The sequence below is a fragment of the Panthera pardus genome, unplaced genomic scaffold (assembly GCF_024362965.1).
Source record: "Panthera pardus isolate Hobbes unplaced genomic scaffold, ASM2436296v1 HiC_scaffold_20, whole genome shotgun sequence".
NCBI lineage: Eukaryota > Metazoa > Chordata > Mammalia > Carnivora > Felidae > Panthera > Panthera pardus.
Genome location: NW_026526766.1, coordinates 92,213,024 through 92,227,340, shown reverse-complemented (window position 1 = coordinate 92,227,340; position 14,317 = coordinate 92,213,024). Strand labels below are relative to the sequence as shown.

At 63.5% G+C, this 14,317-nt stretch overlaps 1 protein-coding gene across 1 annotated transcript in view; it reads right to left on the bottom strand.

The window, feature by feature from the left end:
- Positions 1 to 1,236: 1,236 nt before the first annotated feature.
- Positions 1,237 to 14,317, bottom strand: part of QSOX2 (quiescin sulfhydryl oxidase 2) — a 28,571-nt gene continuing 15,490 nt past the window's right edge. The window contains exons 3-12 of the mRNA XM_053908546.1: positions 13,850 to 13,898; positions 13,082 to 13,187; positions 12,846 to 12,936; positions 11,159 to 11,304; positions 9,721 to 9,855; positions 9,333 to 9,462; positions 7,744 to 7,866; positions 6,744 to 6,894; positions 4,220 to 4,408; positions 1,237 to 2,310 (exon numbers count right to left, since the gene is read on the bottom strand). Coding sequence (XP_053764521.1) covers positions 1,763 to 2,310; positions 4,220 to 4,408; positions 6,744 to 6,894; positions 7,744 to 7,866; positions 9,333 to 9,462; positions 9,721 to 9,855; positions 11,159 to 11,304; positions 12,846 to 12,936; positions 13,082 to 13,187; positions 13,850 to 13,898 — 1,668 coding nt within the window. The 3' untranslated portion in view covers positions 1,237 to 1,762. The remainder of the gene's footprint in view (positions 2,311 to 4,219; positions 4,409 to 6,743; positions 6,895 to 7,743; positions 7,867 to 9,332; positions 9,463 to 9,720; positions 9,856 to 11,158; positions 11,305 to 12,845; positions 12,937 to 13,081; positions 13,188 to 13,849; positions 13,899 to 14,317) is intronic.

The window sequence follows — 14,317 nt, the reverse complement described above, 5'->3', positions numbered from 1 at the left end:
TCAGGGAGCCTCAAACTTGTCCCTCAAACGGTGGTGACTCCGACTGCGATGTTGTGAGGGGCCCCAGAGCCAGTCTTGGCCTTTCCGACGGGTTTCGCGGAGCTTCTGGCAGTGGTCGCGTCCTGCCACCTGGTGCCGGTTCACACCACGTGAGGAAACTCACTCGGGGCAGGAAAAAGCATCTGACGCGAACCAAAAGGCAGTTTAGTTAACGGTGCTAAGTGTTTCCCTTCGGATTCTGTGCGTAAATCTGCCTGATTTTTTAAATGAAAGGAAACAATACGGGGTCCTCAGGAACCCAAGCACACGACCACGTACGAAACACACAGGCTTCTGGGGGTTAAAAAAGTGTCAAACAGAAAGAAAGCTCTGATGGCCGCCCAGGGAGGGCCCAGCTCCACCGGCCTCGAGGCCGTGGCCGTGAGATCCCACTGCCCCCAGCCTGCGGCGCCCGAACAGGTACAGGCCGGTGGCCGACTGTGGTTAGTAAACACAGAGCACACACTAGGCAGAGTGGGAAAGACTAGAACCTCACGGACACGAGAGCACAGACACATCTGAGTTTGTGGGACAGACCGACAGTCACAAAGGATCTCGACGAGAACGGCACAGTCCGTTCTGTCCGCTGACGTCTTCAGAGGCAAACTTACCTCTAAATCACTTGGGTTTTACGAATAATGTGCTAAAATCATCAAACGGTAAAAAAGTCAATCACCAAAACCTGGGGCACCGGGGCCCTGTGCCAGGACCCTTCATAAAACAGCTTCAGGGGGATGAAATTTGGCCTTAAAGATGCTGAGGACAGCACAGGCCACCTCCGGGGGGCCACCGGGCGTCACCGTCTCGCCGGGCCCTCGGGTCCTACCCTCTCAGGTCACCGGCAGATCCTGCAGGCGCCGCCCCATGTGACACAGAGGGTGAGGGGCTCGTTCCCCTGCGGACTCCCCTCCGGAGGAGTGTGTCCTCCCCCCCCACCAGGGGCTCCGCCCTCGGCGCCATGGGACGGGCCGTTTGCTGTCCTGCCACCAGATTAACACGGGCCCTGCCTCTGCCACCATCCTGTCCCCAGCCTCCGCTCCACACGGCCAGGGGGGTGTTTCTTGCAATGCAGCAACACCACGAACCCTCCTCTTCCCTTCCCTCTTTCTCCAGACTCTGCATCTGCAGCAAAAGGTGCCTGCAGAGCACGAGGGTGACGAAGAAGTCGTCCCTTTGGCTGTGAGCGGCTTCAGCAGAAACAAGCGAATCTCCGAGGACCTGACTGGCTTCGAGAGGCGGCCGGGGGTGGGGTGCGCTGGCGGCCGAGCTCCCTCTCTGCTCCGGCCACGGCTGGTGGCAAGACACTGCCCGGTGGCCTCCCGGTGCAGGGAAGGGCTTGGCTGTGCTCCAAACCCCAAGCCAGGGTGCAGGACGCGACGTGCGTCTAGAAACCCAGGGTGAAGGCAGGCGGGAAGAATTCTGTTCGTTTGGCCTGGACTCCCCACTCGTGTTTTCAGATCTAGAAGAGTAAAAATACAGATGTCTTTTTGCTGTCGGATCTGTAGAGGCGTCCAGGGAGGACCCCCGGACAGCAGTCAGCCCCACAAACAGCGGCCCGTCCTCGGCAGGAAAACCACTCGTTGAACGAGGACCTGGGGCCCGAGACGCCATCTGATACGAAACCAGGTCTGATGTGTTTATAAAATCCCTGACCGTCATCGTTAAAGCTGCAGGTGTCGCGGTGGGGCTGTTTCTCAAGGCGCTTCTGTGGTCCCGCTCGGTTCTACACGGACGGGCGGTGGTGTCTGACCTTCCATCGCTTGGAACGCACCCGGAAGAAGAAGTACATCATCATCAGGAACAGGGACGAGGCCACGTACAGCACGACGCAGAGGCTCATGTCCAGGCTGGAGAAGCCCATCCCCAGGAAGGGCACGACCGCCTCCGCCTCCCTGCGGCCCTCAGCCCAGCTCACGCTCTGGAGCCTCCCGTCCAGGCCGAGCTGTGAGCCCTCGGACAGGCGGGGTCTGGGAGGCAGCACGCTGGGTGGACGGGCACTCTCGGCACGCGGGTCCCCCCGAGGCTCCTCTGGGGAAGCGTGGCCCCTCTCGCGCTCCCCGCCCCCGGGCGGGCCGCCTCCGTCGCTGGCGTCTCCCTGGTCCTCGGCGTACGTGTCCACGAGGTTGCCGCTGCCGTAGTGCTGCTTCAGAAACAGGAGCACCTGACCCTCGTTCCAGCTGTGCAGGCCCTTAACTTCCTCATGGCAGGCTGGGCAGAGGTCCGGGCTGGGCCACGGAACCTTCGGAAACTTGGGGTCCTCGCTCAGATGGCCTAGGAGGGGAAAGAGAGCGACAGTCGAGGTGCCTCCTGATGACCTGACCCGTGCCCTGACCGGGCCCGTGCCCCACGAACCCTTCCCTCGTCCCCCCACGTCCACCGTGACCTCCCATCGCTCCTGCACGGGCGCCTGCCCCCCCCCCCCCCCCCGGTACCCGGTATAAATGTCGCATCTCCCCTGGCGCCCCCGGCAGGCCCTGGTACCCACGATGGTGGGAAAGCTCCACGCCTGGCCAGGCCTGCCCCCACCCGGAGCTACTCTGCCCCCCGAGACCCCGAGGCCCCCACATGATCCGCTGCGTGTCCCACCCGCACCCGTACGCCTGCCCCGGATGCCGGCGGTGTGGACGGCTCCAAGGTGCTTCAGGCGTGTGCAGCCCCCACCCCCGCCCCTCCCCAAACCCCAAGAGGATCTCCGAAAACGACTCTGGGCGTGAGGCCCGCCTGCGACAGGGAAACCTGGCTGCCTGTGTGCAGAAAACCTGGCAGAGCCCGCTCCCGGTTCTGCTCCAGACGCGACCCCAGTGGGGCGAGCCCTTCCCCTCCACACGTGCAAACGTGCGGTCACAAAACGGAGCCACGCGGCACGGCTTCACCTGCATGCGCCCTCTGGCCGGCACGGGCTCCACGCGGTAAATAAACATGAACCTGCCCCGCGTGCCGACGCCTACGCGGTGCCCGGACGCGTGTCAGCGCCACACGTGCGCGCGAGGCCGCGGGTCGGCCGGCCCCGGGCCTCTGCCAGACGGACACGAGGACCACACGGGCCGCGAGCACAGCAAGAGTGGCGCACGGCGCCCTCGGCTCCCGGACTCCCCCGCCCTGCGGCCCTGCCGGTGCTTCTGCAAGTAAACGTGGATGAGACGCCTCCGCCTCATGGCCTCATGGGTCTGAAGCAACGGAGACCCTCTCCTCTGCCCGCAGGCACGGGCGGGAGGGCGTGCGGACCACGGGGGCCCAGCCACCCTGCCGGGGACCGACACATGCTCACGTTACAGACACGGGGAGGTCCGGGCAGGTCTTGGGGCCTCCAGGGAGCCCAGGTCCCAATCCGGAGGCCGGAGGTGGGACCAGGGAGCATGGGCGGGGGGTGGGGGGGTGGGGGCGGCTACAGAACCCAGGAGGGACGCGGTGACTCAGGGGGCGCGCAGGGCTCCTGGAGTGGGGCGGGCCCGACACGCAGAGGCGTGGGGGCTCTGAACCAGGGCCGCGGGGGACACGCCTTGCCCTGCAGCTGACGGCCACGGGCAAACCCCGGCAAACACAGAAGCGCTGTGGCCGCACGACCAGAGCCACAGCGGTCAGCTCTGAGCGCAAAGAAAAACCAATTTTCTTTAGTGCTTTAGTTATAATATGTTTTATAATGCGGTGGATTAAACAAAAACCAATAGTTTAGTGGAATTTTCTCTTCATCTCTATTAAGATTTATTTGTCAGTGGAATTATTTTTAAGCCTAATTTTAATCTGCCACTGATTTGGGAACAGTTTGAATTACTTAACTCTGAGAAAATACATGCACCCTATTTGGTCTTGGAACAAAACTGCTTCGAGGGGTTTGCTCCCTGTCTGAGAGCAGATTGTAATCGCACAAACACCGTTTACTGACAAGTGATCACGATCCACGACTGCCAGTGCCACACGTCCTCAGGGGCCTGGCGGTGACCCCAGGGGGAGGCGGCGTGTCAGTTTCCATGCAGCCCAGGAGCCCCAGAAGGGGGAGAACCGTCTGGAAAGCCAAGGACGCTGGCAGCCTGGAGGGGCGGTCACCCCTGGCAATCCCCGGGGCAGCCAGCACAGTGGCAGAGGTCAGGTGTCACCGGTACGTGTGCGGCAGGACGCGCTCTGGGGGGCCCAGGAGCGCAGCCACACTCACACCGGCCACCCCGCTGTGGCTTCTGCTCACCTGCCAGGCGGTTGTTCACGAAGTTATGTTGCTTCCAAAGCCAGAGGGTCGCCTGGTCTGCGGTTTTGACGGAACCCATGGACTCTCTCGCCAGCTCCTCAAAGTGCTCAGCGCACTCCTTGCAGCCGAAGAAGGTGCGAACGTACCTCCTGATGCTCTGCAGCACTGCCTGTGGGTCCCCCTCGAAACCTGCAGTGAGAGAGGGGACACACACCGGCAGCCCTGTGGGGTGCGTCCCAGGGTTTCCGCTGGAACCCCGGGCTCGGGCGGGTAGGGAGCCTGAGCCCAATCGCCTTCCGAGCCAGAAGGAGCGGCCCTGTGCCCGGGGCGGGGCGGGGCTGCCCCACCCCGAACACGCAGGACGCGCCCCGGCACCCAGGACAATGAGCCAGACCTTCCGGGGGCTGCGGGCTGGCTGAGCCTGCCCCCCCCCCCCCCCCCCCCGACAGCAGAAGGAAACAGCCGCACCTCACTGAAATGAGGACCCCTCACGTCAGCAAGAGGGGGGCGGGCATGAGGCTGGCGCCCGCGGTTCCCTTCAGACAACTAATACGGGGATTGAGCCAACAAACAAGACTGAGATTAGAACAGATTAAATGTCGGCATTAAAAGAAATGCAGCAAAATAATTGAAAAAAAAAAAAGACACGCTTCTGAGACCGAATCCGTCTTAATCAACAGCAGGCCCTCGCGGGTGAGCCCTTCCTTCGCTGCTAGTTGTGGTTCTGGGTGGGAGGGCCCGGCCTCGGCCCAGGTCCCCACATCTGTCGTCAGCCTCGCCGGCCTCACCGAGAGAAGGCCCCCACTGAGCGCACGGCCACTTTCTCCTCCGCTCGGCGTGTCCCCGAGGGCGGCGGGTGGCGTGCAGGGTGGGACGGTGGGCACGCGGGGAGGACCCCCGATGGCCGCCTCGCCTGCCCGCCTCTCCCCGGCCGCCAGCTGCCGCCCATCACTGGGTAATCCTCCTTCCCTCTCCCCGCCAAACTGCTGCGCGGCCGGCCACCCTAATCTTCAGAGTGGACGAGGACCATAAACCCTACCTGTGGGGGATTAGAGAGCGCGGCGGCTTTTTAGTCGATGGGCTTTAAACAGGCACGAAGGAGAGGAAAAACCTTCCAAGACCTAATCCGGCGGGGTCCATCTGACCCAGTTCTTTGCGTGTGACATGAGGCCCGCTCCTCGGGTACGGCCTGTTTGCGCCCCGGAGATCTTTCTGACCACGTGCACTGTCGCTCGGCCGCCGTTCCGCCGCGGCACTGGGGCCGGTGCCGGGAGCCCCCGCGTAGCCCCCTGGACGGCCCGTCAGCAGGCACACTCCCCACCTCCCCCAGCAAGGTCCGAGATCACCGCGAGGAGAGCCAGGGTGGTAGGGGTTCGCAGACCGCACACGCCCCCCGCAACCTGACTTTGCCGCTTCCCTGGCGCCGGGCGGACTCTCCCCCACCGTGGATCTGGGCGGGACAACAGGATGTGACAGAAGCGATGCCGTGTGCCGGCTCGCCTGGGCCCCAAGGTCCTTCCTGAGCGGGGCCCACGCGGGAGCTGGGGCCGCCCACGCTGCCGAGCCACAGGATCCCAAGCAAACAAAAGGGTGTTTCTTCCAAGCCCCAGCGTTTGCTTTAGGTCGTCACGCAGCAAAAGAGAACCAGAAGTTTACGGCCTTATTGGAAAGAGTGTCGGGCGTGTGAGTCACAGCCTTTGCTCGATACAAACAGCGAAGCCGCCTCACTGAACCAACAGCTAGAGAAGGCAGGCCATCGACCCCATGGCCACCAGCGGCCCGCTTCGCAGGGGAAGTGCACACGCAGCCCGGCCCAAGGTGGATAAAACAGCCCAGCCCAGTTTTCGGTGTCTTGTGCAGGGCACAAAACACGACCATGCTTTCCTGATAATCAAAGTTATTCAAGCCAAGTCAGTCTTTTGTGGTTTCTAACCTCTTGTGCAGGCGGCCTCAGAGCTGTGTCACAGCCCCCCACCCCCAGGCAGGCTGGGCTGGCGCCTCACCGCCCACCCAGGGAACACAGACGGGAAGGACACCACGCCGAGGAGGGCCCCTTCCGAGTGGAGACTTCAGGTGAGACCCCAGCCTGAGCCGACACTGGGCCCACAGGCCAGGGAGAGGACCCCGGCCAAACCACGTCTGAGCTCCTGACCCACAGATGCTCTGAGATGAAACTAAGCTGCTAAGCGGCAGGGTCGTTACCCAGCAAGAGACAACAAACCCACGTCTCCAAATAGGTTTCACGGACGCTCATGCTCTTTGAAGCAGAAAAATGAGGGGTTTGCCCTGCAGAGGAATTCCTGGCCAGTGTGCTCTCACTCTCGGACTTATTTCCTGCGGCTCAGCCATGCACAGGCTGGTCTCTGGGGCACCGAGCACCCACCCGGGGACTGGGCAGAAGGTGTGGAGAGAAGCTCCCCAACCCCCCTCTGGAGCAGGGGACCCCCGGGCAGCCCCGGTGACGTGTGGCCTTGCATACAGCCTCTCACGATGCCAGGCAGGCACCGGCACGGGGACGGCTTACCTGTGCCATCCAGCGCTTCTGGATGGGCCCCAGCTTGGACGGTCAAAGTGTGGAACAGTTTCCAGAGAGCACACGTGTAACCCCTGAACTCTGGTCGGCTTCCTTGACATCCAACCCACTTTATGTGATTAATAAGGAATATTCCAGAAATCTGGGGCGGGGGGAGGCGGGTAGAAAGAGAGATAATTGAATAGTTAAAATTAAGACAGTTGATGAGCGTCCTCTGCTTTGATTGGGTGGTGGTTACACAGACTGTATGTTTATTAAAACTTCACCAACTGCACATCTGAGCACGTTGTGTGTTTAAATTCAGCAGCAAACACGTGAGACAGCACAGTGTCTACACCACGAAAGGAGGTCTCCAAACAGGGCAGTGTGGCCTGTTCCTCCCTGCCTTCGGGGAGGGGGGAAGGGCTCCTCTGTGTCCGGACAAACGGGAACACTAGAAAAGCCTGAAAGATGCAACCCCCCCCCCACCCCCCACCAAGACTAAGAAGCCCAGCTGTGGAACATTCTCAGCCACCACGGATAGGGAGGCACGTGCCCGCAGCCGAGCGGGAGCTTCAAGCATTCACCCCACGTCCACGCGGGCCTTGTGTCTTCTGGCCGGGAGTTAGGAGTTTGCTGAAAACTGAAATAACGCACCAGCCCGACCACCGCACCACCCGAGCAAGCTGCCCGTTCCGTCGCGGCCTGCCTCCCGCCAACCGGTGAGCTGACAGCGCCACAGGCGGGGGGCGGGGGCGGGGATGGGGGGTGCACAGAAAGCGTCCCAGCAACAGGACAAACCACGGCAAACCGCGGAGGGACACGGCGGTTCCCACACGGTGAGGGGAGGCGTTGTGCCATGGCACCCGAGCCCAGCTCCCTCCTTCCCCACGCACCGGGCTGGAGGGAGGAGAGCTGGAGGGAGGAGAGCGCGGGGTCAGGGGGTGGCTACCGGGACGGTGGCGGCAGTGGGCGGGCCCTGAGCTCGGGCGGGGGCCGGGGCCGGGCTCACCCGCATCTTGTTGTTGGCCAGGTCGAGGACGGCGTTGTAGGGGATCCTGTCCAGGGGAAGGCTGGCCAGCCACTCCTGCAGCGTCTCCAGCAGCTTCCTGACTGGCGCCCGGCCGGGGAACAGCTGAGCAAGGAAGGACGCGCGCTCAGAGGTCGTCCGGGAAGATGCCTCCCACGGCAGCGCCGTCCCTGGGGACCTGGACCAGGTGGGGTCTGCCTGACACGGGTTTCTCCCAGTACTGGGGTGGGGGGCTCCCAGAACACAGAGCAGGGGACGGGAGGGGCCACAGGCAGAGGCTTCTGGCCCACAGGCTCGCCCGCCCGGACTCCTGCACCTCGCCCACCGGCTCGGCCACCCCCGTGGTGCAGCCCTGCGCTACGTGTCGCCTGCTAAGCGTGCGAAACAAAGGCTGCCACTGGCTCAGAAACCTGAGCGGAAACTTGCTGCAGCAGGGACAGGACAGTTCAGGCTGCAAAACCCCACTTCCTGCGCCGGCGACAACGTGCCGCTCCCAACTCGCCAGCGCTGGACTGCCGCTTTCGGCGAGCTTTAGAGGAACCGGCCCGGGTCATCTGTGATCCTCCTGGGCTGCGGAGCTCTACCCCTCCCTGACGCCGAGGACACAGAGGAGGTGGCGGGCGAGGAGACAGCCCGTTTGTGACTCACTGAAAGCGAAGGAGGCCGCGGCCTCTGAACTCTGATCGGCACAGCGGGGCACACGCCCGTCTACACAGCCTCCGTCTCTTCCTTGGAGACACGCTGTGCGGCTCACCGTCCCTTCCGCCGTCAACTCCGCCTCCTACGGTTTACCCCAGAAGTCGTACGACACGAGCAAACCGCGTCTACGACAGTGTTGACCAGGAACCACTGTACCGACCACCTGACGTTTAGCAGGAAGAGTCCTTGATTTTTTTTATTTTCAAAGATTTCATTTTTCAGTCATCTCTACGCCCAGCACAGGGCTCGAACTCAGGGTCACGTGCTCCACCGAGCCAGCCGGGCACCCCGAGAGAGGTCCTTCAAAACTAAGCTCCCTGACCTTCTAGACAACAGGCGAGCTGGGCACCAGATACGGGAGCAAAGGGCTCTGTCCCCAGGCCACTGTGACAGAAGCCCTCCCAAGGTGAGAGAGCAGAGGGGCCCCAGGCGCCCCCCAGGGGAGAGGGATGCCCTCCCGCTTCCCGAGGCTCTGACCTAAGGAAGAGACAGGAGGCCCTGGATTCTCTGCCCCGGAGCGAAGAGTCCCGGCAGCACGGCCCCTCACCTCCCAGCGGCCACTGACACGTGCACCACCACGGCTCCGGGTCCCGGCCGCTGGGGCCCACTCCGCACACAGGGATGGCTCCTGAGCGGCCTCCCCGCCCAGGCCCCACAGCCTCTCTCCTCTCAGCCGGCCCTGCCTCCCTGCCCGAGCGCCACCGGCCCCTTCTGAGGCCCCGTCACGTCTGGGGGCCCGGAACTGGGTGGGCACCCGGCAGGCGCGTGCATCGGGAGGAAAGAGCAGTCCCCCAGCTGAGGCCAGCGTCACTCCCCGCGGATCCCCGGGAACGGAGCCCGGCCCCCCGCGGCCTGGGTCAGGCACCACGCACCTTGGCGAGGACAGTGACGAAGTCCTTGAGCGTCCGTAGCTCGGCCCCCGCCAGGGACTTGTGGGCGGCCAGCTCGACCCTCAGCAAGTAGTGTAGCCCTGACTCTAGGTCAGCCGTGTACAGCTTCGCCCTGAGGAGAGACAGCGTCTGGTCGGGTCAGGACACGTCCCTCGTGCCCAACGCTCCCCCTCCTCGCTCCCAGACCGCGGGGACCCCCGCTCCCCGCAGGCCCACGTCGGTCGTTCCCCGCACAGCTGGCGGCTCAGGGGGTGTGCTTCCGCTGAATCCCGCCTGCAAAGGAGCCCCGCAGCCCGCAGCCCTCCGCGTCTGCACCGGGCCCGCGCCCACGCGCGCCCCTGGGCAGCTCAGGTCCGAGAGAAATACCTGCCTGTCAAATTCTCTCCAGACCACGGTTTCTGGAGTTTCTGCTTTGTTGGGTCTTTCAGGCACCGAAAGCAGTTTTTTCCTCACATCTGGCAACGACTTCAAGTAAGAGGAAAAAAACGACCGGAGAGGCTTTCCGCTGCGAGAAAGCGGACAAGGTGTGGGCTCGGAGCCAGGGTGCCTCCCGGCCTGGCCGACCCACAGGTGTCTGAGCTGGGCACTAGGGCACCCAGTCTCCTCTGCGCCCCCCCCCCCCTGCCCCCCGCACCTCGAGAACGGCTCTCCTTCCGAGATGCAGGCATGTGGCCTGTGGCCTGGACCTCCCAGCCCGCCCGCTCTCTGGGCATCTGAAGCAGGGACTGAGGGGGGAGGGCCGGGATGGTGGCTATGCCAGGGTGTCGGGGAGCTGGCCCTCCCGGAGAAGACAGAGCCACAGATGACCGCGTTGTAGCTGCAGTGTGACGATTCGTTTCTGTTCAGTGGGGACATCTGGACAGTTTGCAAGGCTGGTCTGAGCAGCGGCCAGACCAGCCTGACTCCAGCTGGGAGGGTTTTCCGCATGCCCTCTGAGTGGGGCACCCGGGAGCCAGGGTGGCGGGGGGCGGCAGGGGCCGTGGGGCCCCTCGACGGACAGGGAGGAGCATGCGCTCCGGGGACGCGTCACGGCCGTTAGGACATCTCCACAGTGGCTGTGGGTCATCAACAGCATCGAGGGCTCATTCTCGTTCCCAAAGAGAGAAGGTAAAACACCCAAGTCATTCGACAAGAACGAGTCGTACAGGTGACGCTTTCATACAAAACGAGCGTTTTTCTTCAAAAGAAAATGGCGTTTTGTCGAGGGAAAGCCCGTCGAGGGCGACGTCTGCTGTGGGCCTGGCCCTGGCCGCCCCCGCCGCAGGCCGGAGCCCCCGGTGCGCGGGCCCGGGTGCTTGGAGCGGCCCGAGGACCTCGCTCACAGAGCCTGACAGCAGATGGCCCGCTCCACAGAGGCCGCCGTCCCTCCCCGACTTCCTTGTTGAGAACAGAAGCACACCCAAGAGCCTGGGGTCTGAGGCTCCGGGGAGGCCGCCTCTCAGAAGCTGAACCCGGAGCCCCGGGGCGGAGGAAGCGGCACACGGAGACCCCGCGGGAACCGCTCGGTCAGCACAGGCTGGGTGGGGTCCGGCAGGTCCTCGGCACCCACACCGACAGGAGGCTGGGGCCGGGGAGGCCACCGCAGGCCCCTGGAATCGGCTCGGCTGCTCACCTGTGACCTTCCCGACCCTGCTTTAGGCCGTCTGCGGCTCGGCGGGCCCGGTGCAGGCAGACGGCGTGCGGATGGGCTCCGTGGTCGCAGCCGCGAGGCGCGCATGGCAACTCGCCCAGGGGAGGCCCCCACGCTTGGAAGGTTCCCCAGATCCCACCCGGCGTCGCAAACGCGCCTGAGGCCGGACTACACTTACATGTTAATCAATCCGTGTGACCCGTTTGGGTAAATCAAGTAACAGGAGGGAACGGAAGAGACCCCAAGTTTCTCCAGGAAGGCTTTGTCCGTGTCCAGCGCTCTCTTCACCACGATGTTCTCGTACGGAAGCAGGTCTAGGATCACCTGGGCAAGGAGAAGATAGCGTCGCCTGGCTGTGGATGGCCGCGTCTCACGAGACGTCGCCTTGACCAAGTACGAAAGCAGCGTGAGCACAGAAATCACAAACAACGTCACTTAGAATAAATCCGTATTTATCTGCTCTCTGAGCCAGGCTCATCTTCATTTTCATTGCGCTCGCAGGGCAGGGCAGCCCCGCTCAGCAAGCTCACGGACTCTAAAGAAAACGTCTGCCAGAGAACTCGCCCTGGGCTTCCTGGGCCAGCACGTCCTCCACAGGAGTGGCGTCCAGAGGACGAGCACACTCACCCCCACTTAGGGAGACGGGGCCGCGGCCCCGGCCCGGAGCTTCCCTCGACACAGGGGGCCGCGCACCAGGAGGCCAACCTCATCCCGGGACGGCGGCCGGCCCCCTGAAGTGCCGGCAGGCTTCCGGCGGGCCGGTCCCTCCCTCGACCTGCCCCCGTCCCATCCTGCTCAGGCCGAAGGCACGGCGACGGGGATGTGGCAGCAGAAGGACCACAGGAGGGCATCTCGGGGGCCGGATGCCGTGAAAGGCGCCCCTCGGGCCTGGCATGTGCCGCCACAGTCAGGTGCAGAAGCGGCATCCCTGGCCTCTCAGCCACAGAACCGGCGTGTCCGCAACGGGGCGCTTCACGCAGTGCGGCAGTCACCGGACTCCGGTGAGCCGAGTGCGTCTGCTGGAGCTGGCCACGCTCGAGCCCCGCTGCGGGCGGCCCTCCGGGGAGAGGCCGGGCCGCCTGCCCCAGGGGGTGGTCCCCGCTCGGGCCTGCGTGCGGGATGTGGGGGAGCCTAAGAGCGCCGGTGAGAGAGGCAGCCTGGGGACGGCGTGGGGGCGGCACACGAGGATGCCGTGCGGCGGCCAGTGGCTGCTCCGGCCCCCCCCGACCGGGAGTCCCGGCCGGCCCAGAGAAGGTGGCACCGTGTCGTGTCGCCACCAGACTCAGAGGGCACGGGGGGGAGGGGCGGCGAGGCGGGCGATCGCTAACGTCCGCAGCCTTGGCCCGAGTGCATGTCAACGGGAGCTCCCGCAGGGAGCACGTGGTCTCCCGCCCCGTTTCCAGAGCTCGCGGAGGAGGCGAGCGCGGCTGGGAGGTGAGGGTTTCCCGTCATCCCCCCCACCCCCACCCCTGTGTGTCTGGGGCCAGCGGCCAAGGCTTCAGAGCCGCACGTGAGAAACCAGAGCAGAAAAGGTCCACGACAGGAATGACGTTTTAGAGTCTCGGATTTGGCAAAACGAGTGGGCGTGCACGACACAGCCAAGAAAAAATCCTGATGGCAGCGCATAAGAAATAAAGGGCCTCAAGGAAAAAGGCAGCGTGCCCTGGGAACGGGTGCGGAGGGGCCGCCCTCCCGGCGGCCCGCAAATCCGCCACCGTGCTGGGCAACGCCGCGCCTGCATTCCAGGAATCAACAAGGACGAACGGGAACAGCACCGAGCAGAGGCCACGGGCGTTCCCACAGAGCGGCCGGATCACAGCACGAGGTGCCACAGGGAAAGACACAGGCGCGACAGACGCAGTTACCTCCCGTCCAACATAGGAGCTGTTGCTCTCAAACAGGATGGCCACGTAACGGCCATCGCGGCTGTCCAGGAGCGAAAGGATGTCACTGGGCCTTTTAGGAGAAAAAAGAGGCTTTCAGTGCCTTCAAGAGCACTGAGTGGGCCGTCGTGTGCCAGGGCCCGCGTCACTCGTGCAGACCCGCACTCTGCACAATTACTCTCGACCCCCAACGCCCCCGTTTACGCACAAGTACGCACCGGACGGGGCCCAGAGGCGGGCAGGCAGGGGGCCTGTGTCCGTCCGTGTGGTTCTGCAGAAAGTCGATCATCGTCCGCCTCACCGTCTGTAGCTCTCGGTCGGGCCCTGTGGGGAACCACACCGCCATCACCGCCGCCCATCCCAGGGCCCCCCAGGGCGCGCAGAGGGGCTCGCCGGTGGCCGCCCAGAGACCGCGGTGGGTTCGCACATCAGGAGACGGCACGGAGACCCGTGTGGGAGCCGATGGGCAACAGGGGTGAATCCCCCACCCGCAGCGTGGAGGCGAAGCAGCCGGGCGCGCCTCAGCCCCACCTACGCCACGCTCCCAACGGGCACAGTGACCTCTGACGTGAGCCGCCGCCGCCCGGGGACGGGCCGGTCACGTGCCGGAGCCTGACCTGGGCGCTGGCTACCTGGGTGGCTGTCTCATAAAACACGTGAGGTGAGCATTTGTGTGTGATCTGTGCACTTCTCCGAATGCCTTCTGAATAAAAAAGTTCACTTAAAAACCAAAATTCCACCACCGAATGGCCAAGGCAAAGCATAAAATTCTGGCTGACACGATGCACATTGGAACCCTCCAAGGAAAGGCAGGTCGGACAGGACTGATGCGGGTGTGTCGGGGGGGAGGGTGTCGGGGGGGGGGGGGTGAGGGGGGACGGGCAGACAGACCCCAGCAGGGGCTCTCTGTGCCCTGAAACCACCCCCGCTTTAGCGGCTTTAGGCAGCGATGCTGAGAGAGTAAAATAGAAAGCTTACGTCCTTACCTTTAAAATTTTCTCCAGTTATAAACTCCTTTGTAAATGCCTTGAAATACTAAGAGGAAAAACAGGATAAGTGAGAAAGAGCCTCATCTGGTGTCTGTGCAAATATTTAAGCAAGGGAATGACCATCAGCTTTAAAAAAAAATTTTCTTTTTTAACATTTATTCATTTTTGAGAGAGACAGAACGAGAGCAGGGTGGGGGCAGAGAGAGAGGGAGACACAGCACCGGAAACGGGCTCCGGGCTCTGCGCTGACAGCACAGGGCCCGACGTGGGGCTCGAACCCACGGACCATGAGATCGTGACCTGAGGCGAAGTCGGTCGCCCGACCGACTGAGCCACCCAGGCGCCCCTTGAGAGCGACCATCGTCTTAAAGAAAGCTTTAGTCCATCTGCTTGAGATGACGTTAAGCGATAGCGAACCACACGTTTCTGCGGGTGTCTGTGGATGTCAGTGTTTCCGACCAGGCT